The sequence below is a fragment of the Labeo rohita genome, chromosome 19 (assembly GCF_022985175.1).
Source record: "Labeo rohita strain BAU-BD-2019 chromosome 19, IGBB_LRoh.1.0, whole genome shotgun sequence".
NCBI lineage: Eukaryota > Metazoa > Chordata > Actinopteri > Cypriniformes > Cyprinidae > Labeo > Labeo rohita.
In genome coordinates this window covers 26,274,899-26,301,891 of record NC_066887.1, presented here as the reverse complement: position 1 = coordinate 26,301,891, position 26,993 = coordinate 26,274,899, and the positions used below count along the sequence as shown (strand labels likewise).

At 34.8% G+C, this 26,993-nt stretch overlaps 1 protein-coding gene across 10 annotated transcripts in view; it reads left to right on the top strand.

The window, feature by feature from the left end:
- Positions 1-26,993, top strand: part of LOC127181368 (uncharacterized) — a 90,987-nt gene that overhangs the window by 34,439 nt on the left and 29,555 nt on the right. For 6 of the 10 annotated variants that reach the window (XM_051136053.1, XM_051136049.1, XM_051136048.1 and 3 more), the window contains exons 4-17: positions 4,335-6,116; positions 9,926-10,038; positions 10,251-10,283; positions 10,367-10,417; positions 10,752-11,062; positions 11,180-11,395; positions 11,530-11,724; positions 11,823-12,001; positions 13,036-13,093; positions 13,583-13,666; positions 13,768-13,864; positions 14,444-14,580; positions 14,682-14,855; positions 14,933-15,090. In XM_051136053.1, the coding sequence (XP_050992010.1) occupies positions 4,335-6,116; positions 9,926-10,038; positions 10,251-10,283; positions 10,367-10,417; positions 10,752-11,062; positions 11,180-11,395; positions 11,530-11,724; positions 11,823-12,001; positions 13,036-13,093; positions 13,583-13,666; positions 13,768-13,864; positions 14,444-14,580; positions 14,682-14,855; positions 14,933-15,090 (3,588 nt within the window). Of the gene's footprint in view, positions 1-4,334; positions 6,117-9,925; positions 10,039-10,250; positions 10,284-10,366; positions 10,418-10,751; positions 11,063-11,179; positions 11,396-11,529; positions 11,725-11,822; positions 12,002-13,035; positions 13,094-13,582; positions 13,667-13,767; positions 13,865-14,443; positions 14,581-14,681; positions 14,856-14,932; positions 15,091-16,972; positions 17,097-18,941; positions 19,051-19,124; positions 19,259-19,347; positions 19,433-19,583; positions 20,341-26,993 lie in introns of those variants that run through there. The other 4 variants (XM_051136050.1, XM_051136058.1, XM_051136052.1 and 1 more) reach the window with 3 other exon arrangements.

Below are 26,993 nucleotides of genomic sequence, written 5' to 3'. Positions count from 1 at the left end.
GTTTTGAGGGATGATAATTGTAATGAATGTAAAGACGATGATACTGACATACCGTACCCCAGCAAACACAGAAAATTCCCCTAACGTTAGTAACCATAAAATAACGTTCCCAGTATGTTGCATGGTGGTTATTATTAAATAACCTAAAAATAACTTATGGAGAACACTTCCTAATGGTTAGTTTTAGGTTATTTTAAAATACCAAAAAAAGCTAAATAAACTTATAGAGAACGTTCCGTAATGATTAGTTTTAAGTTAAGGAAAGGAAATATGGTCAACCATAAAAATTCCCTAATGTTTATTCTTAGGTTACTTTAATAGCCCAGCAATACTATTTAAACTTAGGGCTGGGCAATATGGGCAAAAAAAAAAAAAATCACGATATTTTTTTTTTTCATATCAGTCGATATCGATAATTATCACGATAAACGTCAAATCTTTATTTTTTTTCAAGTTTAAAGTCAGATTTTGCTTCAAAGTGAAAGTTGTAGAAACCAGACCATTAATTTTCCTTAACTAAATAAATATCTGAGTTATATTGTTTCAAATCAAGAAACAGGTTTGGGTTGTCTGATAATAATAATAATAATAATAATAATAATAATAATAATAAAGGTAATATAATTTTTTTGTCTCTTAGAATTGCACATTTGATAGTAGCTTGAGGATACAGATGTAATTTTTTGTTTATTATTAATCAGTAATATCTTTAAAAATCATAGCAACCTCAGTTTTATATGGTTAAATGTATTCTGACCCGTTTTTTTTTTTTTTTTAAGCATTGGTCTCCCATAGTACCAAGCATACATTTTAAATCATGATAAACACAGTTAAAGCCACACATAATGATCCCTCAATACCATGGTAAAAATTTAACTACATGGTTTTATAGGTAGCCTTTTTAGATGAAAAACGGTAGTCTAAAAACATTCTGTATAAATGCACACATGCTAGCTTACAAATACATACATACTATAATTATATACCATTACTTGTGTAATAAAATTCAGTGTGAATATCCCACATTTCTGCCACAATGCCATGATGCAGTGAGTGTTACTACAGTAAATCCATGGTAAATGATGGCAATGTGTAGATTGAAAAGCCTTCTGACTGTCTTGTTGTACACAGCTCTAAACTAGTTTGAATCACAGAGTCATTTGTGTTCATCGCTGAATTCAAGTGTTTCACACTGGATCTTACAGTGCTGTTTAGTGCTCACATGATGGAGCCGTTCACATATTGCCTCTTTTGCGTGCTCAAGTTCGTTATTTCAAATGTAGGTGCGCAGCAGCTGCGCTCATAATGGAAGGTCGGTTTTTTCCAGGCGCATCCGAGCCACATTGAGATAATAAATGCATCTTCTCTAGAGAGCTCGCGCAGCGCGGCAGTTTGATCTTTGGTCCGAGCGGATAAATGGTCTGTGTGGCATGATTCAAATGAGTCGCGCTGTTTCGTTCCGCTTTTGGCACATAAAAATTATATCGAACATTTATTGAACTATTCATATACCGTTTTATCGTTATATATAGTTATCGAATTATCACCCAGCCCTATTTAAACCTATAACATTTTACATTTACATTTACATTTATTAATTTGCAGACGTTTTTATCCAAAGCGACTTACAGGTGGGGAATACATCAAGCGATTTGTCCTAAAGAGGCAAAACGACTTAGGAAGTGCTCATAATACCATAAAACAGGCATTGTTCAGATAAGTACAGGCTAGAAAGGGAAAAGAGTAGAATAAAGGATTTTTTTTTTTTTTTTTTTTAAGTCAAATAGTGTCGAAAGAGTTTTCAGCAGTCGCTTGAAAGTTGTTAGGGAGTTGGCATTCCGGATAGTGGTGGGAAGATCATTCCACCTGCCAGGAACAGTGTAAGAGAATGTTCTGGAAAGTGATTTTGTGCCTCTTTGTGATGGTACAATGAGGCGTCGCTCACTGGTGGATCTCAGAGTTCTGGAGGGAGTGTAGATTGGTAGCAGTGAGTGGAGGTAGGCAGACGCCGAGCCTGTGGCTGTTCTATATGCAAGCATCAGTGTCTTGAATTTGATGCGAGCTGCAATTGGGAGCCAGTGCAGGGTGATAAAGAGAGGTGTGACATGGTTCACAAGATTTCTGGCAGAACTTGATTGGGTAATTGTTAATGTACCTAAATGGATGGTGAAATTATGCTGAGTGGCAGGGAAAACAAGGAGCTCAGTCTTTGCCAGGTTGAGTTGTAGGTGATGTTCTTTCATCCACTCCGAGATGTCCGCCAAGCAGCCTGAGATCCGTGCAGCTACCATTGGATCATCTAGTTGAAATGAAAGATAGAGCTGTGTGTCATCAGCATAGCAGTGGGAGGAGAAGCCATGTGCCTGTATGATGGGCCCCAGTGATGTAGTGTATATGGAGAATAGGAGAGGTCCAAGAACTGATCCCTGAGGAACCCCAGTGACCAGATGATGTGCTTTGGATTCCTCACCTCCCCAGGCCACCCTGAAGGACCTACCTGTGAGATTCAAACCCTCGAAGTGGAATCCCTGTGATGCCCAGTGATGAGAAGGTGGACAGGAGGATCTGATGATTCACCATGTCGACAGCAGCAGAAAGATCCAGCAAAATGAGAACTGATGATCTGGAATCAGCTTTTGCAATCTGCAAGGCTTCAGTGACTGACAGTAGTGCAGTTTCAGTTGAGTAGCCACTCCTGAAACCTGACTGGTTAGCATCCAATAAACTGTTCTGCGCGAGAAATAGTGATACCTGGTTAAAAACGACTTGTTCGAGTGTTTTTGCTATGAATGGAAGGAGAGAGATTGGTCTATAGTTATCTATAAGTGAACTGTTTAATGTAGGTTTTTTGAGCAGTGGGGTTACCCGAGCCTGCTTGAATGCAGTGGGGAAATTGCCTGTGAGGAGAGATGTGTTGATGATGTGTGTAAGTGCTGGTAAGAGTGTAGGAGAGATTGCTTGGAGAAGGTGAGAGGGGATAGGATCTAGTGGGCATGTTGTAGGATGGCTGGAGAGGAGAAGTTTGGATGCTTCTGCCTCAGAGAGGGGACAGAAGGAGAAGAGTGGGGTGTTAGCTGTGGATGTTGTCAGTTTAGCTCCTGTACGTGTGGAGCTGAGAACTGGCTGTTGATAGTTGTAGTTTTGTCTGTAAAGAATGTGGCGAAACCATCAGCTGTTATAGAAGTGGTGGGGGGTGGCGTGGAAGGGCAGAGGAGCGAATTGAATGTTTTGAAGAGGTTACGTGTGTCTGGAGCATTGTTGATCTTGTTGTGGAAGTATGAGGATTTGGCGTTATGGACTTGAGCAGAGAAGGATGAAAGCAAAGACTGATACATACTCAAGTCAGATGGATCTTTAGATATGCGCCATTTTCTCTCTGCTGCCCTGAGTTTGGACCGATGTTCACGGAGAACATTGGATAACCAGGGGTTAGGAGGGGTGGCCTGTGCTGGCCTGGAAGAGAGAGGACATATATCATCTAGGCAAGAAGTTAAAGTAGAGTTTTATCTATCCGTTTTATCTCACAATCCTGATTGTTTTTCTTACAAATGCAAGTTTATATCTCATAATTCAGATATTCTAACTTGATTTAACTCAACAATAGTGTGTTTGTCAATTCTGAGGGGAAAAAAGCTAGACATGTGGGATGTAAACTCGCAATTATACAACAGATAGTTCTGGTCCTTGATTCTGATTGGTTGAGCCATGTTCTAAGCTGTTGTAAATTACTCCACAAACATACACCTTTGTTTATGTCTGTGCGTTGCTCAGTAACCACTTTGTTGCAACCACAACCATTTCTGAGGAACTACATTGTTTGGCGGAAGACCATTTTATAACTTCAATTATCTCCACCAATTAGGCCCCATCCATAGAAAAACGTTATCACTGTTTGCAAACAGTGAATTGGTCTATACAGTCAGGTTAAGGTTGACTGTAGTTATAGAAAATGCTCTAAAAAATATGACATTTATTTTTTCTCACAGTTTTTGCTTTTGCTCTGTATACATAAATTGTGAATTATAAAAGTAAAAAAAAAATGTTTTGAAACTACATCAGAAAATATAGTTCTGTAAGAATCATCCACAAACTTAATGCTGAACTTGGTAAAACAATTATCTTTATTTAAAATGTTTCAAGTGGAACTGATTTTTTTTGGGAAAAAAGTAACATACTTGGTTGTCAATTCCCAGGGAATGCATGACCTAATAAAGTGTAAAACCCTAAATGCAACTGAAATTACTTTGGTTAAAAATGTCCAGCATAAAAGTCTTGGTAATTAACTCAATGCAAAACAAAAAGTTCCTATCCTCCATCATTCTTTGTTTTGACAGGGAATCTTTGGTCTGTGAGAGAGATCTTTCAATGGATACACAGACCATAAACTTCCTCACTTGGAATGTTAATGGACTTAAACACAGAGATCAGAAATTTCAAGAACTACAAAACGCACACATAGTTTTCTTTCAAGAGACGCACATTGGAATTGGAGATGAAAATATTATAGACAGCTATAAAGATGAGTGGTATATTTTCTATACAAAGTACACCTCCTCCAGCAAGGGAACAGCCATACTAGTGAGAAAAACACTAGATTTTGAACACATAAGCGATGAAAAAGATCATTGTGGAGCTTATGTAGTGTTGAAATGTAAACTGAACGGTCAACTGTACACTCTGGTTAGTGTTTACAACCATCAGACAGACACAAAAACCCTTGATAAACTTTCAAGGTACCTGCAGTCAATGACCACAGGGCTGCTGGTGATCGGTGGAGATTTCAACACAGTTCTCAACAGATTTACTGACAAAAAATGGAGCAAGATCACAAACAGGACTCATAGTAAATTACTCTTATTTGTGGAGAAGTTCATGAAATCTCTTCAGCTGGTTGATGTCTGGAGAAGAAAGAACCCCATAAAGCAGGATTATACATACTACATAAAAGACTCTCCTGTGTCCAGACTGGATTACTTCTTTGTTCCAGAAGAATGTATGTGGCGTGTCAGAAGTTGTGAAATCAGAGACTTAAAGATGGTGCGTGATGTGTACTATAAAGATCATCAGCCTGTGTCTTTAGAGATCAACAATATCACGCCTTTTCAGAAAGATCCCCAGATACAAGTAATCTTCCAATGGCTGAATCTAAAAAAGGATCTTCTGCCAGATGAGATGGGTTTATTAGTGGGCGAAGAAAGCTCTCATGCAGTTAGTGAGGTTGACATTGTGTCAGCTGTAAATTCTCTTCAGGTGTCAGACACACCAAGACCAGACGGCATCCCAGCAACCTCATATAAAGATCAAATCCAGGATCTAATTCCATACATAAAGATGCTTTATGACAGAATCCACAGAGGTGCATTTAACTGCTCTGAAAAACACTTTAACGAAACTGTGAAATGTCCACATGATGACAGTCAACACTTTTTTAACGTGGACTTCCTCATCATCGCAACTATTCTGGCAAGACGTTTGGAAGATGTCATGGAGACTCTTCCGAAGGGGCGCATACCAAAAGATTCAGCTACTGTCATGATCACTCCCAAAACACATTATGCCTTAATAAGCTTGAGTTGCATCAAGAATGAGCTACAACAGCAAAAACGGTCAAACCCGACTCTGAGCCAGGATCTTCTCATTATAGAAAATCTCCTCAGTGATGCAAGCAAAGATTTTTCAGATGAGAAATACAAAGTGCTGCATCAGGGCTGCCCTTTGACCCCAGGACTCCTAATGCTGGCTCTGAAAAGCTACGCCACACAGCTATTTGGACATTTAGAAAACTTTGGGGTTTTTATTTTCAAACAGAGTGTGATAGTTTGCTTTCAATCTGATGATCTAGAAATAGTCAAAGCTACTGTGGAGAGCAGTACTAATGAAGTATATGAAATTGAGATATTATCTGGAGGAAATGGTGAACTGCTACAGCTAACCTGCTTAGGAAAAGATGAGGACTGGGATGAATGGATCACAGAGGCATTTGGGAATAATGAAGCAGAATCAGAAGAAAATGATTTTAAAGCAGATGAAAGGGATGACGAGAGTAAGATGTGTGAAGAGACTGATCATGCGAAAATATTAGAGAATGAACACCAGTCAGTGGCACTTGATGGAAGGTGAGGATCATGAAGATGACTTAGATTACATTTGTTGTTAGCTAATATGAAAATGTAATTGCCCCTGCAGTTACTAATTCCCAAATCTATAAAACTGTATTCATAATGGGGTTTAGCTGGACTATATGCCTCTGTTTAATTAAATGTACACTTGTAAAACACTTGTATGACATTGTATAACATGTATTGAGAGCCATTATCTCCAAATGGAACAAACATATGGTAGCAAACTTTGCCAAAAATACCTTCCAAAATTCCTCCTAGAGCATTTAATAAAGGTCACTGTTCATGATGCCTCTATCCGAAAGACACTGGCCAATACAGCACCTGTGTGGCAAGGCAAAAAAACACTGCTAACCCAGAAGAACATTGAAGCTCATGTGAATTGTGCCAAAACACACCTTGATGATGTTCAAACGTTTTATAGACCGATAAATGAAAGTGAAACTGTTTTGGGGGTCCTGTTACATGATGTAAACCAAACACCAAATTCACAAAAGTTCAAAAACAGATCATATATATATATATATATATATATATATTCTATGTGAATACATTTTAAAATCTAATTTGTTCCTGTGATGTAAAGCTGAATTTTTAGCATCATTACTCTGGTCTTCAGTTCACATGATCCTTCAGAATTAGAATGATTTTGGAAGGATCATGTGACACACTGAAGACTGGAGTAGTGGCTGATGGTGTGGCAGTGCTTCAGGGCCTGGTAAAAAAAATATATATATATACTTTTATATCGATTGAACAATTGTTCAATCTTCAAATTAATGTAAACAACTTAAATACAGTGTATTTTTTATTTTTGTTACATTTTTTTTTTTTTTATGACTGACAGTAAGTATCACTGATATCTGATATTACTGATGTCTCTAGGAAATTGTTCATTTTTTCCATAATATTTAACTTTCTATAACCATTCAAAATTACAGTATAATGCCCTTCAGTGAGTAGGAAATATACAGAAATTGAATAAAGCTATCAAACACTAAATACTAAATGAAATATTCATAAATCGTCAAAGCTACAAAAGTTATTGATTTCCTCTTTTTCTTTTGTTCTTTGAGTAATAGACATCACAGTAGATGGGTTATTAGGTTATTTGGCTGCTATTACTTTAAGAGCTGCCACTGCTGAATGTGACGCATATCTGACATGCATACTCGTAGTTTCATTCATGCTTTAATACGATGATACAGGCTACAGCGCACAATGCTGCATTTGTGCGTGCAATTTAAGTGCGTGTGCAATAGATGCTATTTACACTGTCTCAATGGAAAAAATAAATAAATAAATAATATATATATATATATATATATATATATATATATATATATATATATATATATATATATATATATATGTATTAGGGATGCAACAATACAGTTAGTCCATGGTTCAATACGTACCTCGGTTTTTAACCACGGTTTTCGGTTCGGTTCGGTTCTGATATCTTGCCACTTCAATGTGGGTTTTTTTTGGAACAAATTAACAAAATACTCCCGTAAACCTCTTTACACTTGAAAAAGCGTGGTTTAGTATATGTCTTAACTATTCTTTTGAGAGAGGTATTATTTTTTCGATTTTTAGGCAAAATAGAATGGGTTTCATTCATACTGGACGCCAGAGGGCGCCCTCGTGCAAAAAAAAAAAAAAAAAAAAAAAAAAAACAACACATATGCGTCAAAGAAGTAGCGCTGATTACGTTCCGTTCCAGCTTCTCTAATATGGATAAAAGCATCGCTATTGCTGTAACTTATTAAAAACAAGATATAACGTTAAACGTTTTGAACGACGAAATGTAAGGACAATAAACAGCCGTCTACAATAATATATGGTTTATCTGTGTTCTTCAAGCCATCTCGTGTACTAATCGACATACATTGAATATGAGTATAGAATTTATTGTCTGCCTCATTCTGTGATAAGAATCCACATCAAATCACACAAGGAAGTTATTTCAAACACTCGACTGATATTGTGAATTAAAAACAAGTTATAATATTTTTATAACTTTTGTTTTTATATCTTTCGTTGGACAACAAGGTTTAGAAAGGCTTATCACTGAATGTCATTAGAATGGAAGATGCCTGTGTTGCTTTTTCAAATATAAGCGGGGAAGCGTTTCCTCATTTCAGCACGTGAAGTCACGGGCATACATACAGCAAATACCGAGAGAAATAAAACAAAGAAGTTATTTAAATGCAAAACCGAAAAACCGCAATTCTCAAGCGCATATTGAACAGTGGATGTCGTACCGAACGGTTCAATATTATATTGAGTATTGTGACATCCCTAATATATATATATATATTTTGGTCACTGAGACACATTAAGTAATGGCAAACGCATAGCAAATGAAATGTTTTTAATTATTTTTATAACAATAATATAGTAGTCCAGTAATTCAGTCTGTTTAAGACATAAATACTCGGAGACAAGCAATATTAACTTCTCCAATGTTGTTCAGCCATAGTACAAGCAGGGTGGTCGTATTAGTCCCGCCCCTCCTCCACTCTGATTGGTTAGCTGACTAGAAAGCGACAGTGATGAGCACAGCGTTTACTCAAAAGTTGAGCATTCTTCAACTCTCGGCGGCAACAAAAAAAAAAAAAAAAAAGACTCAGCGCTCAGTGTGAAGAAGACGCTCAGCACGTTACCTTTAGGGCAGAGCATGCCTCTGTTTGTATTTCATTTTCTTATTTTAACGGTGGTTCGCAAACTAAAAACTAGCATATAATGTAAGCATGCAAAGCGCATTTACTTTTGCATGACTTTTTCAATTATATGTGATTTCATCTTAGTAATCCACCAGTTCCGCAAACAGTCGGAAGCATACAAAATCTACTTTTCACAGTGATTGGTTGATGCCAGGCGTTTTTCGCTTGTGATTACGGCACATAGTGAGCGGAGTGGGCGTTTTTAATTCATTCTTATGGAAGCTGAGCTTAAACGTTTGCGCAGTGCATTGTGGGATTGAAAGCGGCGCGGCGCCAACACTACAGCGTGCTTTGGGGCGTGTGAACTTTAGGGCAGAGCATGCCTCTGAAAACAACGTTCACACCCTTGTTGCGTTTCTTTTAATGGCGGTTCACAAACTAAACACTTTATTGGCGCCTTCTAGGGTGCCATAGCATATAATGAAAGCATGCAAAGTGCATTTACTTTTGCATGACTTGTTCAATGTTATGTGATTTTAGCTCAGTAATCCACCAGTTCCGCAAACACTCTGAAACATACATCAAAACCTTGCCTTGCCTGTTTTTCACAGCGATTGGTTGTCGCCCGGCATTTTTCGCTCGTGATTTGCATAAAGTTGAGGAATTCCCAACCTTTTTGACACTCTCAGCCACTCTCAACGCTTTCTCCCTGCCGATTTCAATCCCATAATGCACTCCGTGAGTGTTTAAACTCAACTTTCATAGGCATGAATGGAAAACGTTTATTCCGCTCGCTACGTGCCAGTGGAAATACACTGTAAGCAGCGCGTTGTAGCGTTGTCAGCGGCACTGAGCGCAGATTTGACACTGTAATGGAAAAGCACCGTAAGTGTAAATAGCCTCTGTCAGCAAGGTGGGCTATATGCACTCCAATAACATCATTAAACTGGAAAAATGAATCGCCTGCATTATCGCACTAATATATACGTTTTCAAGTGGCTTTGCCAAAGTCTTGTCTTGAACCTGGTTTAGATGCTGTTATATAACTGTTTAGTACAAGATCTTAAGGAAAAAAAAATCTTAAAAAGTAAGATAAGTAGGATAAGCTTTTTTGTTGTTGTTTTAATTTTTTATCAGATCAGACATTTTCTCTGAAACACCAGTAGAGAAGATGGATTCATTTCATGGGATGAAAAAAAATCCCCCTCCACTACTGCCTGTACCCTTACAACCTGGCACTTCCTCTGATGGTGAGTCAAATCATTTTGTTATCAATTTGTTATAGTTAAGAAACTGAACTTATTCTAATGCAAAGCTGTAAGTTTTAAAAATATGCTTTTTTTTTTTGTTGTTGTTGTTGTTTTTTTTTAATATTAAAATAGTATGTTAAAGGTGGAATCATGTTTTTAATCTAAATGTTATTTATTTTTTATTTTTTTATTTTTATTTTTTTTACCTCCAGGGCGTTCCAACCATTGCACAATGCCTAACCAAGGTATACAGTTTTCATAATAAAATCATTGTGTGTTTACCTTTAAAGTTTGTGACTGAGGAAAAATAATTAAAATTCTCTGATAGGTACTAAAAGAAAGCGTGATCATGAATCATCCGATTCACCGCTGACAGCAGGCAAGTACATTCTGATTCAGTCCACTCTTATTCAGACACTATTAAAGCAACGGATCACTTTAGCCTACAATGTCTACATAATTTATTCACTATACAGCTACAACAAATGTAAAGAGGTCATATGAGTCATTTTCTTTAATTATTTTTTTAAAGCAAAAAGATTTGTTTTTCTTTTGATGGTATGCAATAGGTGTTACTGAATACAATGCAATACTGAATACATTACATACAATACATTGTGCAACTTTGTAAAGATATATACAGGCCTAATGTACTTCATGTAATGCATTTAATCAATAATCCTCATTGTAATTGTCTTCTTCATTGTGAACAGATATGGAGATCATGGGGAATGCAAAAAAAATCATGAAAAGAGTAACTGATAACTTAGTCCACACAATCATTATGCACAATGACATCATTTCAAAGATAAATAAAATGTATACAGTCAACAGAAAGAAGGCAACCATTGGAATTTTTGGAAGGACAGGAGAAGGAAAAAGCTCCCTATTAAGTGCAATCTTGGGGGAAAAAGATCTCCTGCCATCTGGTTGTTTTGGTGCCTGTACATCTGTTGTTACTCAGGTGGAAGCCAATCTGACTGACTCCAACTACACAGCAGAGATCGAATTCATCTCTAAAGAGGTTTCCTCATTTACACTCATCTTACCATGACTTTAATGGGAGTTCTTAATAAATATGAAAATAAATAAGACTGGAGGAAAAGAAATAAAACCTATATTCTATATTGTGTCTGTGCAGGAGTGGGAGAAAGAGCTGAAAGATCTTTTCAGAGATTTACAAGATGACAGTGAGGACAGGAATGAGGACTTGATTGAAATTGCTGAAGAAAAGATCACTGCGCTGTATGGAGCTGATGCAGACCAGAAAACATTAGAAGAGCTCAAGAAAGATGACAAATATACTGAGATTGAAAAATTAATGTCCAACAGTAAAAAAACAATCTCAAAGAGTGATGTAACTGATTTTTTTCATACATTTCAAAAATCAATTTCATTAAATCAATATTAATACTACTACTAATACTGTTAATAATAATGCATTTTGAATGTATTTCTAAGTAAAATTAACATGAATTATTTCCTCAACAGATGTCTGAATTTGCTAGTGATGTTGCACAGTTCATACAACACAGTAAGTCAAGTCCCGGTGACTGGTACTGGCCACTTGTGAAGAGTGTGACGATCAAGATTCCAGACTGTCGTGAACTTCTGGAACACATTGTGATTGTTGATATTCCTGGGACTGGAGACTGCAATAAGACTAGAGATGACCTGTGGAAATCTGTAAATATATTACTCGCTCAAAATAAATATTGTAGAACCACAAAATCGAATATGTTACTACAAGCTTGTCCTCGAACTAACTATTTCAAATCCTGTAGAAACTGAGAGAGTGCTCTTCTGTGTGGATTGTAAGTGGTATCAATCGAGCAACTGATGACAAAGACCCCTGGGGGATATTAAAGCACTGCAGTGAGGAACTGGGACCAGGAGGAGAATGTAAACACATCAACTTCATCTGTACAAAAACTGATGACATCAATCCAGTATCCTATATGAGGTTAGAATTAGAATCTCTTTGTTATTAAGCTGTAAGTATTATTATTTTTAGAATACCATAAAATATAGCCTAAATCAAAATGTTCTTACAATCTGTCCTGATATTATTGAAATAGGTGCCATTGAGAAATTTGTCTCTTTGACAGATGCCTTAAGTAAACAGCAAAAAATAATCAAAGAGTGGGTCATGCTTTTTTGACTCTACATGTGCCAATCAGTATTTTATTTTATTTTTTTTATTTTTTATTGCTGATATGTCTTTGGAGAATACAGTATAAGTTGTTGTTGATTTTGTACATCTTTCAGAGGCCATATTCATAAAACATTTTATTTAACCAGTAAGAGTTCTCCTAAATAGCTGTACATTTTTTTTAGCTAAGAGTTTCCTCTTAAAACCAATTTACAAAGGTGATGAGACCTTACCAAGGAATGGTCCTTACGAAGAAATCTTCAGCTAAGAGAATGGAAGGTTGACCTTATTGCTGTGGATGATGTTCAACTTACAAACTATTCCCACAGTGATTGGCTGATACAGTGATTTAATCATAGAAATCAAATAATGTGATATCATGTTGCCAAATTCAAATAAAGATTTTATAGTAAAAAAGTTTGCAAACAAATATAGCTAATGTCACTAATTAAAGTATTAAACTTAATATACTATTAAAGTAAGACGTTGTGCAAAAGAAAACCAAACTGCACGCAAGAACAGCTTTTACTTCTTGCCCAACTTGTACATGAAAATAAGGAAATAATCAAATTAAAGCCAAATTATCATAAAATGTTTACATTCTGAGGTGGCTTGTGAGCAAAATCCATTTTAGGATCATGGTTTGTGATTTGGTGAATTAAAGGTCCTTTTAACTACCCCTAACTTTCCACAGATTTAGGAGCTGTTTTTAGGGCCAAAACACTTTATGAAATATTCTTAGAGTAAAAATTTAGGAGCCTCAATTTTTAGCCTCAAGGTGTTTTGTAAATATGGCCCCAGAATTTCAAAACAACCTTTTTTGACTTTTTTATCTGTCTTTTTAGATCTGCACGGCTTCCTCACACAAAGGACAAGGTAGAGAATTTACAAATAAAAGACAAGGTAGAGAATTTACAAATAACAGATTCTTCTTTTTGTTGTATTTTACAAAATATCCCAACTTCTCTTGAAATGGGTTTGTTACTGGAATTTAATTCATGTAAAAGTTCAGTAAAAGACTAATTAGGGGTCCTCAGTGATCCTCCAGGGGGACACTGAAATAACTTAATCTTGAATTTATTTTGTTTAAAAAATAGCATGAGGCATTGTAGTATTGATTTGGAGAGGAGGGGGGCCTTAAAGTATAAAAAAAATGTTGAGAATTTAGTTTACAGATTTTACATATATTTTGTATATATTTAAAAATCTTTTGAGGTTTATTTTTATTATTAGCATTATAAAGTGTATTATAGAATTAAGAAATACATATTTAAAAAAAAAATCCTTTAAATATTATATTAAATAGTATATTCAGTCATTTAGTCATTTAAACAAATTTGCCTTATATTACTATGCCCCTTATTTTCACATGTTGTTTTTAATCATTTTCAGGATCAGAAAATATTGTGCATACGTCATAGAAATGAAGAAGCCAAGACAAAGATGAAAGAAAAGTTTGAAAAATCTGAAATCAAGGTATTTTCTTTACCATCGTTAACACCATTTCTTTTTGTTACTATCATTTTAATTAATTAACCCTGATTATTTGCCTTCCCTCTATATTTATTTATTTATAGAAAAAATTTAGAACTGACAATGATTTTCTTCAAGTATTTACTGTAAGTTCCAATGCATTTTTCGACACCAGCTTAAATCTGGAATCTGCTGAAACAGGTAAAACTCTCTTTGTTACTACACTACAGTACTTCATAAGAACAAAAAAAAAAACAATTCATAAATGAAGTAGGACTGTTTTTTTTTCTTTCAAATTATCTCTTAATTCAAATGTAATGTTTTGCCATGATTTTTTTTTTTTATATAAATCAAGGAATCACGATACTGAAATATTACAAAACGTTATTGGTTTTAGACACAATGACAATTATGCTAGTAATAAAAACAGTTAAGAGAAAACAATGATCCAAACACATGATCATGAGCAACATGAGTGAAATAGAGTGTTTTTTTAAAACATGAATCAAGCTGTTATATTTTAAAGCTGACCAGTTAAATGTTAAAATGTGAAAAAGAAAAAAAATAGTCAAAATACGAATTGAGAAAAAAAAAAAAAGAAAAAAATATTTACATATTTTTTACCATATCATCCAGTCACAAGAAAAAAAAAAAAAAATCTATTCTGTAATTATTTGCATATTTTAAATCAACCTGAAATTTAAATGAGTCAGGTAAAATATCATTAATTGTGCCAGGCAAAGCACTGACTAAAATCATCAAAATCACACCTTTCTGTAGAAATCCCTAAGCTGCAGGATGTTCTGAGAAGCATTAACAAGAGCATTAACCGAGAACTGACCAGAGATTATGTGTCTGAGGCAAAAGGAGTTCTGTCTCTGATCCAAAGTGTCCAGCTGGATACAGACAAGAAAGCAGTATGCATCAAAATTATACATGTTTTACATGCAGATGTTTTCAGAATTTTGCCATCATATATTATTATGTCATTCACTACTGTTGTATGGATGTGTTTTAGGCTGAGATGAAAGTCACCGTCCGCATGGATCTTGAAAATAATCTAAAGGCGGCGCTAAGTGAAATGGACAAATATTTTGACAGCATTTATAATGATCTGGAGAAGTGTCTCTCAAAGGGAGTGGAAGAATCAGTGCAAAAATGTGTTGCTTCCGCAAAGGCACTGGTAGCACCTGTGAGTGTGATTCAAATATATAAAAGCATCAACATTGCTATGCCCTTTTAACAATTTACTTTTTTCTTTTTAATTAGAAAAAAGATGGGAGAGGTTTCCATAAAACCCTCCAAGCTTTGTGCAAGAATTATGGATGCTATTGGCAAAAAAACAGGGATGCAGTCCTAGATCTGAACAAGAAATTGGCAAATCCCCTGCATGAAAACATTTATGATAATTTCAGCCAGATTTTCCCGTAAGTTGTTTTATCATTCTATTTTCAGTCTTCCTTTGTTTAGGTCAGAATAAAAAACAATGAAAACAATATAATGGAAAAAATTTACAGATAATGTACTCACCCCCTTGTCATCCAAGATGTTCAGGTCTTTCTGTCGTCGGTTGTAAAGAAATTATTTTTTTCGTGGAAAACATTTTTCTCCATATAATGCACTGCTATGGTTCCCCCAAGTTTGAACTTCCAAAATGCAGAGATAGGAAATAACTAAGTACAAATACTTTGTTACTGTACTTAAGTAGATTTTTCTGATCAGTACTTCACTATTTATTTTTCTGACTACTTTTTACTTTTACTCCTTACATTTTTAGACAAATATCTGTACTTTCTACTTATCACATTTTCAAACCAGGCTCGTTACTTTAGTTTTAATCTGCCTTTGTTTGACCACCATTCGATTACAAATCTCTAAATCATAAATCGGTTGTCTGTAACATGATTCGTCTAGCACGCACTCCGCATATCCGCCAAACGGTTTCTATCAGAGTAATCAGTGCGAGAGACTCAAGAATAGAATGGATCTGAGAGGCAAAACTGTTGACCAGGACTTCAAGTGCAGGTCAGTTTCATCTGTAAATAGGCTACTGTAGTTTTGTCTTTCTTTACTTAGTTAAGTGCTAGCAGCTCTTAGCAGTAGCTGCCAGAGGATTAATAATACTGTAAACTAAACTAAACTAATTACAATCACTCAGAATACTGTATGCTAAAGGACATCATTATTAACTGCTGTGAAGTTACAGTATTAATTTAGTAAACAAATGTTATAAGAGATCGTTTCATAATACGTTTAAAGGGAGCTAGAGCAGATAACACCACAATGAAAATGAAAAACAAAAACCATAGTTACTATAGTTAAACCATGGTAACCACAAATTAACTATGGTTTTGCTACACTAACCATAGTCTAACCATGAAATTTGTAGTAAAACTATGGTTGTGAATTAAAACAGACTGAAAAACAGACCAAAAAACATGGTTAATTTTGATAAGAGAAAAATATGGCTCATGATAAAGCAATAACATGTTCAGAATTTTTCTGTAAAGATATTGTCATAATGTAATTATTATTGTACTATTTTTGACATTTAGGCAATTTAGAAAATATAGTTTTACTAAATCTATAGAATTTAAGTAATTTTACGATAAAACAAAACATGGTTATAATGTGATACTTTAAACTTAACTAAAATAAAGTCACGTTATTGGAAACAGAATACAATGAGGTGGTTGTACAAGGACAGCACAGAAGTCCACTACATGGAGAAAAATGCTGAAATGTTTTCCTCAAAAAACAATTTCTTTACGACTGAAGAAAGAAAGACATGAACATCTTGGATGACAAGGGGGTGAGCACATTATCTGTAAATCTTTGTTCTGGAAGTGGACGACTTCCTTTAATAATAGGCACACTAATAAGAAACCAGTTAATCAGAATTGGTCACTATGATGTGACCAATGATATGATGATGATGATGTTATGATGATATTACATTGTTTGTTTGATGCTACATAAATACATGTAACCCTTAGCATTCCTGTAAAATTAGCCTAAAACATGCGAGTGTACCGGCAGTGGTACAGTGGAACGCTAACAGGTTAAACAATTAAAAAAAATTATCTAAGATAAAAAATAATAATACAGCTGTATAAGTGACATGATATATGTGACATGCAGCATACTACTATTTAAAATGCTTTCATTGTTGAATGTTACAAATAGTTTCACAAAAAAAAAAAAAAAATGTTATTATGTCAAAATGTTATTATGTCTCAACGAGTACAACAATACTTTTAAAAATAAACTGGTTAAATAATAAATTGGTTTTGGATCTTTTGGCTTCAGTGTGAGTGGAAATACAGGGAAGTCAGTGGAAGAACAGATTGATAAATTTACTATCGTCCAGAGTGACCCTGCTTACCTCAGATCTTCTGTGGTACGTCACATTCAGAACTTCATCAAAACAGAGGTGAGTTCAGCAAGTTGTTGGGCACTAGACATATTTAATCTGGCCCTGGTCCTCTATGTCTGTTTTTTATTTATTTATTTATTTATTTTATTTATTTTATTTAAAGTCAATGTAAATTAGAATTAAACAGTCTGAATTAAACAATCTAGAATTAAACAAACTGAAAATTCTGTCACTATTTACTCACCTTCATGTTGTTCCAAACCTGTAAGATTTACTTCAGTAAAACATTAAAAAAATGTCTCAGTGCTTTTTGTTCATATAAAAAGTTTATGATAACTAAAACTGTTCGGCCATGATTCTTTAAAATATCTTGTATTCCACAAAAGAAAATAAGTCTTACAGGTTTAGAACGACACAAGGGTGAGCAAATGATGAGAGAATTTTCATTTTTGGGTGGACTATGCCTTTATATGCCTAAGGCTGACAATGTAAATAATAAATGACCTGTGAGTAAATATAGTTATCAACAGGTTTATGTTTGCCATCTCATCCAGTAAAGTTTACACTTGCAGATTATGGGTGTGCGATATATATCATCTGTGATAATATCATAATTGATGTTTTAACGATGTTCAATTTGACATTATTGAGTATTTTTCTTCTCATGAAATTACCAGGATTACATGTGTGATACTGATTTTTCACAACAGTTCAACAGACCAGAATTAAGAGACTTACTTACATATTAGACACCATATTCCCTGTTTTTGCTCCATTTCTCCAACAAAATCATTACAAATGCAACCACAGCACTGTTTTGCTTCTCTGAGCAACATTACGCTGCTTCATTCCTGAATGAATCAACCGTTTAAATGATTCAGTTCAATCTCAATTACTCACTTATTAACTGTGACTTACTGACACCTACTGCACTGTAAAAAATAAAAAACACAATTTGTTGAGTCAGATTAAAATAATTAGTTACCCTGCTGCCTTAAAATTTTAAGTTCAGTCAACTAATATAAGTTTAGTCAACTTGAAATGTTAAATTATACTAAGTAACAACTTAGATATTTGCGTTTGCTAAACTTAACATATAGGTAAGTAACCCAGCTGCTTTAAAATTTTAAGTTGATTCAACTCAAATATCTAAGTTGTTACTTAGTATAATTTAACATTTCAAGTTGAATAAACTCTTTTTGAGTTGACTGAACTTAAAACTTTAAGGCAGCCAGGTTACAAATTATTTTAAGTTGAGACAACAAATTGTTTTTTTACAGTGTGGCGGTTTTAATTCAACATGTAAAGTATATTTTTATGATTTAAATCATTTCAAATGTCAGCATATTCAATGTTTTGTTCAAAACATCAAAACATTATTTATGCATTTTAACTGCAGGTTAAATGCATTCATGACTTGCATTAAACAGTGTTAGATCTAAATGCCACTGCAATCTGACTCAAAAGATAATGCACACTTTTAATGCCCATAAAGGGTAAAAATCTATTTAAACCGATTGGAAAAGATTAATTTCTATCAGTGTGAACAGACCACCACACAGAATATTAAGAATATCAAAAAATGTAGGAGTCAGCTGTCCTAGGTAGTCCTTAAGATGCCAACACACTAACACACACAGCAAAATATTTTCTAATTATCGTTATTGATAATTAGATATCGATAAAATATAGATAATAATATAGAGATATTATTTTTTGTCTATATCACACACCCTACTTGCAGATTAATAAACCAGAGAATGATGAAATGTACTCAACAAACTGTTAATATATTAATGGAGGGACTGACACAATCACATTGATATAAAAACTGACACATTGATATATAAAAAAAATATATATTTTCTGACTTTTTCTGATCTTTTCCACTCTTTCTAAAAGGAAGCCAAACTGAAGGCATCACTTATCAGAGACACTGTTGAATTAAAGAAAGACATCTACTCATCAATTATAAAAACCATTCAGAATAAAATGGCTCCCTGCTATGAAAGTAAGCAAGCATTTAACCTATTTATTTTAATTGCAGCAAACAAATATTCACAAACTAAATGTTTCTTATTTTAGAAGCTGCAGCTCTGACAGGAATAGGATCCATGAAGGAAAGGCAAGATATGCTAGTAAACACGGTTGATGAGAAAAAACAAGACATGTTTAACAAAGCCAAAATGGAAGTGCTTAACAAGTTAAAACAATTAAAGGTATTGATCTCACCTTTAATAAGACTAGCATGTATTAAGACAAGCATGTATGAAATAATTTAAACTGATTCTTGTGTTTCTTTGTGCAGCTAAACATAAAAGATGTTCTTGAACCTGGACTAAAGAAAGCAATGGATCTCTCACTGTCACAAAGCAGCAATACCACATTGATGGGTAAGAGAAAATGTAATCCTTTTAAACTAAACAAGACACATTGCATTGTAAGGTATCAGCCAATTATTCTTAATCACTACACTCTACATGTTTACGTACATTGTGCAACACTTTGTAACACATATTCATTTTCTAATACATATATTTCTAGATGTCTCCAGAGAGATTGATCAGATGGAGGCACTTCTAAAGCAACTATCTGACTGATGCTCTTCAAACAATGAGAAGCACAAGGGAAACTGCACAATTCACAGAAGAGAAGACGCATAAAAAGTTATTAGTTTTACAACAAAGATTTCTTTACTCAAATGTATTTTTCTGTTTTGTTATACTTTCTCAAGCTGATTTTAAATTAAATGTTAACATTTAAGTTAGCTCATATTTCTCTGGTATATTCAGTGGCATAAAATGGTCTTAAAATGACAGACCTAATTCACTCCATGGAAAAATAAAATCCCCTCCAGATGCTTGCGATCAGTGAGTTAGCAGCACCTTGTGGTACCATCACAGAAAGGCTCCCTCACTGCTCTTCACAAGCCCACTTGTAGATTATGTAATAATATTCTAGAAATGGCTAAAAACTCTTTTCTGTACTTAAAGTAATAATTCACCACTGAAAAGACAGGTTTTTAATAAAATTTGACTGTCTATGCAGCAGAAAGGCCTAATTGTGTTGACCTTTTGACAGAAACTTTAACACAAAAAAAAAAAAAAAAAAAAAACACGAGAGAGATTTTGGAGCTGTTTGTCTGCCAATCTAATCTTGTCTACTGACTTATTTTACAAATATTAATGTCATATTTCTCCGTTTTTATTAAGCACATGTAATATATAATACATTTCAATTTTGTCACCTTTCTGTGAACTGTATTTGTCATTATTAAAAAAATATTAGTTTTTTTTGTTCAGAGGTGGTGTACTCATTTATGTGAAGTACAGTGCGTGTGTGCACATACACATCATTATAATTTCAGTATTTCTTCCATTCCTTTCCCTTCTAAAAAGTTGTAACTTTGTCATGCGTCCTTAGATGAACTGCTTTGCTTTAAAACAGTGCTTTGAATAACAGCATCTTGCTAAATTAATACATTTAAAAACCTGGTGTAGCAGTCAAATTTTCAGGACACTTGGCATTTCTACAGAATCCAAATTACAATTGTACAAACAAAATCCAACAGATTACATATAAACTATATTGCCAAAAGTATTCGCTCACCTGCCTTGACCCGCATATGAACTTAAGTGACATCCCATTCCTAATCCATAGGGTTCAATGACGCTGGTCCACCCTTTGCAGCTATAACAGCTTCAACTCTTCTGGGAAGGCTGTCCACAAGGTTTAGGAGTGTGTTTATTTTTGACCATTCTTCCAGAAGCGCATTTGTGAGGTCAAACACTGATGTTGGACGAGAAGGCCTGGCTCTCAGTCTCCGCTCTAATTCATCCCAAAGGTGTTCTATCGGGTTAAGGTCAGGACTCTGTGCAGGCCAGTCAAGCTCATCCACACCAGACTCTGTCATCCATGTCTTTATGGACCTTGATTTGAGCACTGGTGTACAGTCATGTTGGAAGAGGAAGGGGCCAGCTCCAAACTGTTGGATGCAGCTGCTCGGCCATGGAAACCCATTCCATGAAGCTCTCTGCGCACTGTTCTTGAGCTAATCTGAAGGCCACATAAAGTTTGGAGGTCTGTAGCGATTGACTCTGCAGAAAGTTGGCGACCTCTTCGCACTATGCACCTCCCCTTGTGAAAAAAACAGCATATGCTGGTAGGTATGTTTTGCTGGTCCTTAGCTGGTTTAAGATGGTCCTTTGCTGGTTTATGCTGGTCATGTTGCTGGTCAAGGACCAGCATGAACCAGCAAAGGACCAGCATAAACCAGCTAAGGACCAGCATAAACCAGCAAAGGACCAGCTTAAACCAGCATCAAAACCTACCTAACCAGCATTCCAGCATCAAAATATACCTACCAGCATATGCTGTTTTTTTCACCAGGGTCAGCATCCGCTGACCCCACTCCGTCAGTTTACGTGGCCTACCAATTCATGGCTAAATTGCTGTCATTCCCAAACGCTTCCACGTTCTTATAATACAGCAGATAGTTGACTGTGGAATATTTCGGAGCGAGGAAATTTCACGACTAGACTTGTTGCACAGGTGGCATACTATCACAGTTCCATACTGGAATTCACTGAGCTCCTGAGAGCAACCCATTCTTTCACAAATGTTTGTAAAAACATTGATTTTATACACCTGTGGCCATGGAAGTGATTGGAACACCTGATTCCGATTACTTGGATGGGTGAGCGAATACTTTTGGCAATATAGTATATATATATATATATATATATATATATATACACACACTATATTGCCAAAAGTAGCAACTAAGTGTCTTTAAAAGCCATCTTTTGTGCAGCATTACTTCATTTCGCCACAGATACAAATTAAAGTTCAAGCCTCAACATCACTTTAGAAGTAGTAACGAAGCAATATTGACTTGCTTCATTGAAAGCTTATTGTATTACTGCATTAGAACCTCACTGTATCATGCATGAGTATTATGCGAGAGAGGGACGGACTGAGCGAGTGTGATTAACGTACCTGCATTTGATAAAGCATTCATTATTTATATTCACAATGAAAGCGTTATGTTTGTGGTAACGTTATCATCCTTTCATCTGTAAAAGGGTGATTTTGCTGCTTGGTGCATTTGTTCGCTGCGTCAAGCTAAAAATAATTTCCACTTAAAACCTTTTTAGTGTAAAAGTCTTTACCAATGTCCCTTCTTTACTGCCGACTCACTCATAAAAGCAGTCTCTTGTCGCCATCTAAAGGCGGAATAATATAACTAAAATCACCATCACACGCACAGTTTCTTAATACTAAATACTAATTTTAAATATATTATTTGTATAAAATATTGTTCATATAAAATATTATTTATTGAATAATAATATTTAATTTAAAAAAAAAAAGACAGCCATCAAAAAGTTGCTAGGCAATTCAATCAAAAGTAAAGGCGTTCTGATATACAGTACTGAATTTACATATACAGGTGCATCTCAATAAATTAGAATGTATTTCAGTAATTCAACTCAAATTGTAAAACTCGTGTATTAAATAAATTCAATGCACACAGACTGAATTAGTTTAAGTCTTTGGTTCTTTTATTTGTGATGATTTTGGCTCACATTTAACAAAAACCTACCAATTCACTATCTCAACAAATTAGAACATGGTGACATGCCAGTCAGCTAATCCACTTGCACAGGTTTCCTGAGCCTTCAAAACGGTCTCTCAGTTTGGTTCACTAGGCTACACAATCATGGGGAAGACTGCTGATCTGACAGCTGTCCAGAAGACAATCATTGAAACCCTTCACAAGGAGGATAAGCCACAAACATTCATTGCCAAAGAAGCTGGCTATTTACAGAGTGCTGCATCCAAGCATGTTAACAGAAAGCTGAGTGGAAAGAAAAAAGTGTGGAAGAAAAAGATGCACAACCAACCGAGAGAACCGCTGAGAGGCTTGAGAGGAAAATCGATTCATTAGTTGTTATGCTTTTTTTGGCTAAAGGTTGCAGGCTTGCTTTTTCCGTGGCTTTGCCTGAGTCTGGCCTACACCTGATTGTTTTGTTTGTACTTTTAATAATGAATTTATCCCAAAGCAGCACTCTTGATGTGAACTGTAAATATCTAAAAGATATCTAAAAGATTCAAATGGTGATGACTGTGTGGTTGGTTTCAGTGTATCATCTTTTAACTTCCTCTACTAAACATAAAAATATAAACTTTGTTCTTTAAATATTTTAGCAAGATATATACAAAATAAAGCATCCAGATGAATACATATACATATATTAATCTTAATTGTGCAGCATTCAAATCCAATGTGACTTGTTGAATGTTTAAGGCTGAGAATGAGAACAGGTGCTCCTTAATTTAAAGGAAAAAAATTTACTTGCTCTACCAGTCAAACACACTGAAGCAGAAGTTTTAAATCAGGGGTGCTGCAGAAATTAGCTCCAACTTACCTCACCACACATGCTGGAAAGTTTCTAGTATGCCTAGTAAGAGCTTGATTAGCTGGTTCAGGTGTGTCTAATTGGGGTTGGAGCTAAACTCCACTGGACACCAGCCCTCCAGGATTGAGGTTAAGCACCCCAATTTTAAAATATTCACTTATTCCTAAAACGTATTACCTTGATTCTTCCATTAGAGGGCAGTCTAACCTCACAATGTAAGCAGTTGACTGTTGTAAGCAGTGCTTTGTTTGACTTCAGTTTGTGATAGCACAGTTCCACTGGAGGGAGTCATGCACTGTGTGTCCTTTCTGAGGCTTTTATAATTAATTTAATTCTGCATGCTGCATGACTTTTTTTCCCACAATTGTGAGTTTACATCTCGCAATTTTGACTTTTTTCAGTTTCAGAATTGCATTATATAAACTTGCTATTGCGAATTATAAAGTCAGAATTGTGAGATTTGAACACAGAACCCAAAAAATGCACTGGACAAAATTATTGGCACCCTTAATTTAATATTTGGCAGAGATGGCAAAAGTACATCCTTCACTCAATTAGAAGTACAGATACTTATGTTCAAAAATACTCTGGTAAAAGTAGAAGTACTGACTATACTTTTTTACTCAAGTTAAAGTAAATAAGTATAAGCTCTGACATGTACTTAAGTAAAAATTACCCATTAGTACTGCCTGTTTTAGTGTCACACTGGTAACTGGACCTCATGTCATATTGACACATTAATACAAAATAATATTTTGTTAGCTAATGACTGTATCAGGGCTGAACAACCACCATGTAGAACAGGGCAGGACTGGGACAAAATTTCAGGTCCCATCAGCCATCTACTGTTATGAACAGAACTGTCTCCACCTTGTTGCAAAACAACCACCTCATTGTATTCTGTTTGCAATAACATGACAATATTTTAGTTCAATTTAAAGTATCACATTATGACCCCGTGTTGTTTTATCGTAAAATTACTTATAGTAAAACTATATTTTCTAAATTGCCTAAATGTCAAAAATAGTACAATTATAATTGCATTATGACAATATCTTTACATAAAAAATCTTTTTCTGAACATGTTATTGCTTTATCATGAGTCATATTTTTCTCTTATCAAAATCAACCATGTTTTTTGGTCAGTTTTTCAATCTGTTTTTATTCACAACCATAGTTTTACTACAAATTTCATGGTTAGACTATGGTTAGTATAGCAAAGCCATGGTTAATTTGTGGTTACCATGGTTTAACTATAGTAACCATGATTTTTGGTTTTACTTTTCATAAGGGTTGTATTATTATCTGCTCTAGCTCCCTATAAACGTAAATTACAGTTATGTAAATTGCAGTAAATTAATTACTAATAAATTAATTACTATAAATAAATTACTGTAAACGTATTATGAAACAATCTCTTATTAACATTTGTTTGCTAAATTACTACTGTAACTTTACAGTAGATAATAATGATATCCTTTTATATACAGTATTTTGAGTAATTGTAATTTAGTTTAGTTTACAGTATTATTAATGGCTGCTACTGCTAAGAGTTGCTAGCACTTACCTAAGTAAACAAAGACACAACTACAGTAACCTATTTACAGATGAAACTGACCTGCACTTGAAGTCCTGGTCAATAGTTTTGCCTCTCAGATCCACTCCATTCTCGAGTCTCTTGCACTGATTATTTTGATAGAAACCGTTTGGCGGAGACGCCACGTTGCCAGTACAGACTAACTGATTCATGATTTAGAGATTTGTAATCGAATGGTGATCCACCAAATGCAGATTAAAATTAAAGTAACAAGCCTGTTTTGAAAATGTAAGAAGTAGAAAGTACAGATATTTGTATAAAAATGTAAGGAGTAAAAGTAAAAAGTAGTCAGAAAAATAAATAGTGAAGTAAAGTACTGATACTAGAAAACCCACTTTGGAAAAATAACTGAAATCAATCACTTTTTGTAACCATGAATGAGTTTCTTACACCTCTCTACTGGAATTTTGGAACACTCTTCTTTTGCAAACTGCTCCAGGTCATTCAGATTTGAGCCTTCTCCCAACTGTTTTGAGATCTCTGAGATCTCTGTTTTGAGAACATGTGATCTATGGGTTTCTACTTTTGTCTTATCTGTCCACAGTACTTTCTCCCAGAAGGACTGTGGTTTTGTCACATAGGTTTTGGCAAACTCCAGTCTTGCTTTTTTATGCCTTTGTGTCAGCAGTGGTATCTTCTAAGTCTCCTACCATAGCGTCACTTTTCATTCGGATGGCGACGGATAGTGCGAGCTGACACTGTTGTACCCTGTGTCTGCAGATCATCTTAAATTTGTTTGGAAGTTAATCTGGGACGTTTATCCACCATTCGAACAATCCTTTGTTGTAATTTTTCATTAATTTTGCTCTTCTGTCCACATCCAGGGAGGTTAGCTACAGTGCCATGGGCTGTAAACCTCCTGATGATATTGGACACAGGAACATTAAGATCTCTGTTGATGGACTTGTAGCCTTGAGATTGTCCATGTTTTTCCACAATTTTATCTCAAATCTACAGACAACTCTTTACACTTCTTTCTTTTCTCTATGCTCAATGTGACACACAACACAAAGGTTGAGACAATTTTTCTTCATTTTAACTGGTAAGTGTGATTACTATATTGCCCACACCTGTTACTTGCCACAGATTTGTCTAAATACAAACTACAGAAGCATCACATGCTTGAAAAACAATTATTTCTTACAATTTTGACAACGTGCCAATAATTTTGTCATGTCCATTTTTGAGTTCTGTTGTTGTTGCAGTGCAAACAAAAAACAATAAGCATGTGAATACCAAAACATTTGCAATTAGAACAATATTCTGAGGGAACATTTTCTAACAGAATTGCAAGGGTGCCGATATTTTTGGCCATGGCTGTAAATTCGCAATTGCAAGTTATAAAATCAGAATTGCATGATATAAACTTGCAAAGGTCAGAATTGTGAGATATAAACTTGGTTCTGATTCTGATTATTTTTTTTTCTCAAACTGAGCTTTTTTTGCAGATAAAAACTCGCATTTGCAAGAAAAAAAGTCAGAATTGCAAGTTATATTACAATTTTGACTTTATTTCTTGCAATTGTGAGTTTATATCACAAAGTCAGAATTGTGAGTTTTTATCTTGCAAGTCTGACTTTATTTCTCACTATTGTGAGTTTATTTTACACAGTTCTAAGAAAAAATCTGAACTGTTTTTCTTGAGTTTGTATCTTGCAGTTCTGTCTTCATTTCTAGAATTGCAAGTTTATATTTCGCAATTCTAACTCTATAATTCACAATTGTAAGTTTATAATCGCACAGTTCTGAGAAAAAAGTTTGTATCACGTATTTCTGTAAAAAAAAAGTCATATCTTTTTTTTTTTTTTAAATTCAGTGAAACGGCTTCCATAGGAAAATGATATGTCGTTTACCAAACTACAAACACATTTTTACATACATGTTCTATTAACTGACATTAAGAATGATTATATCAAGAGCAATAATAGATTTCCG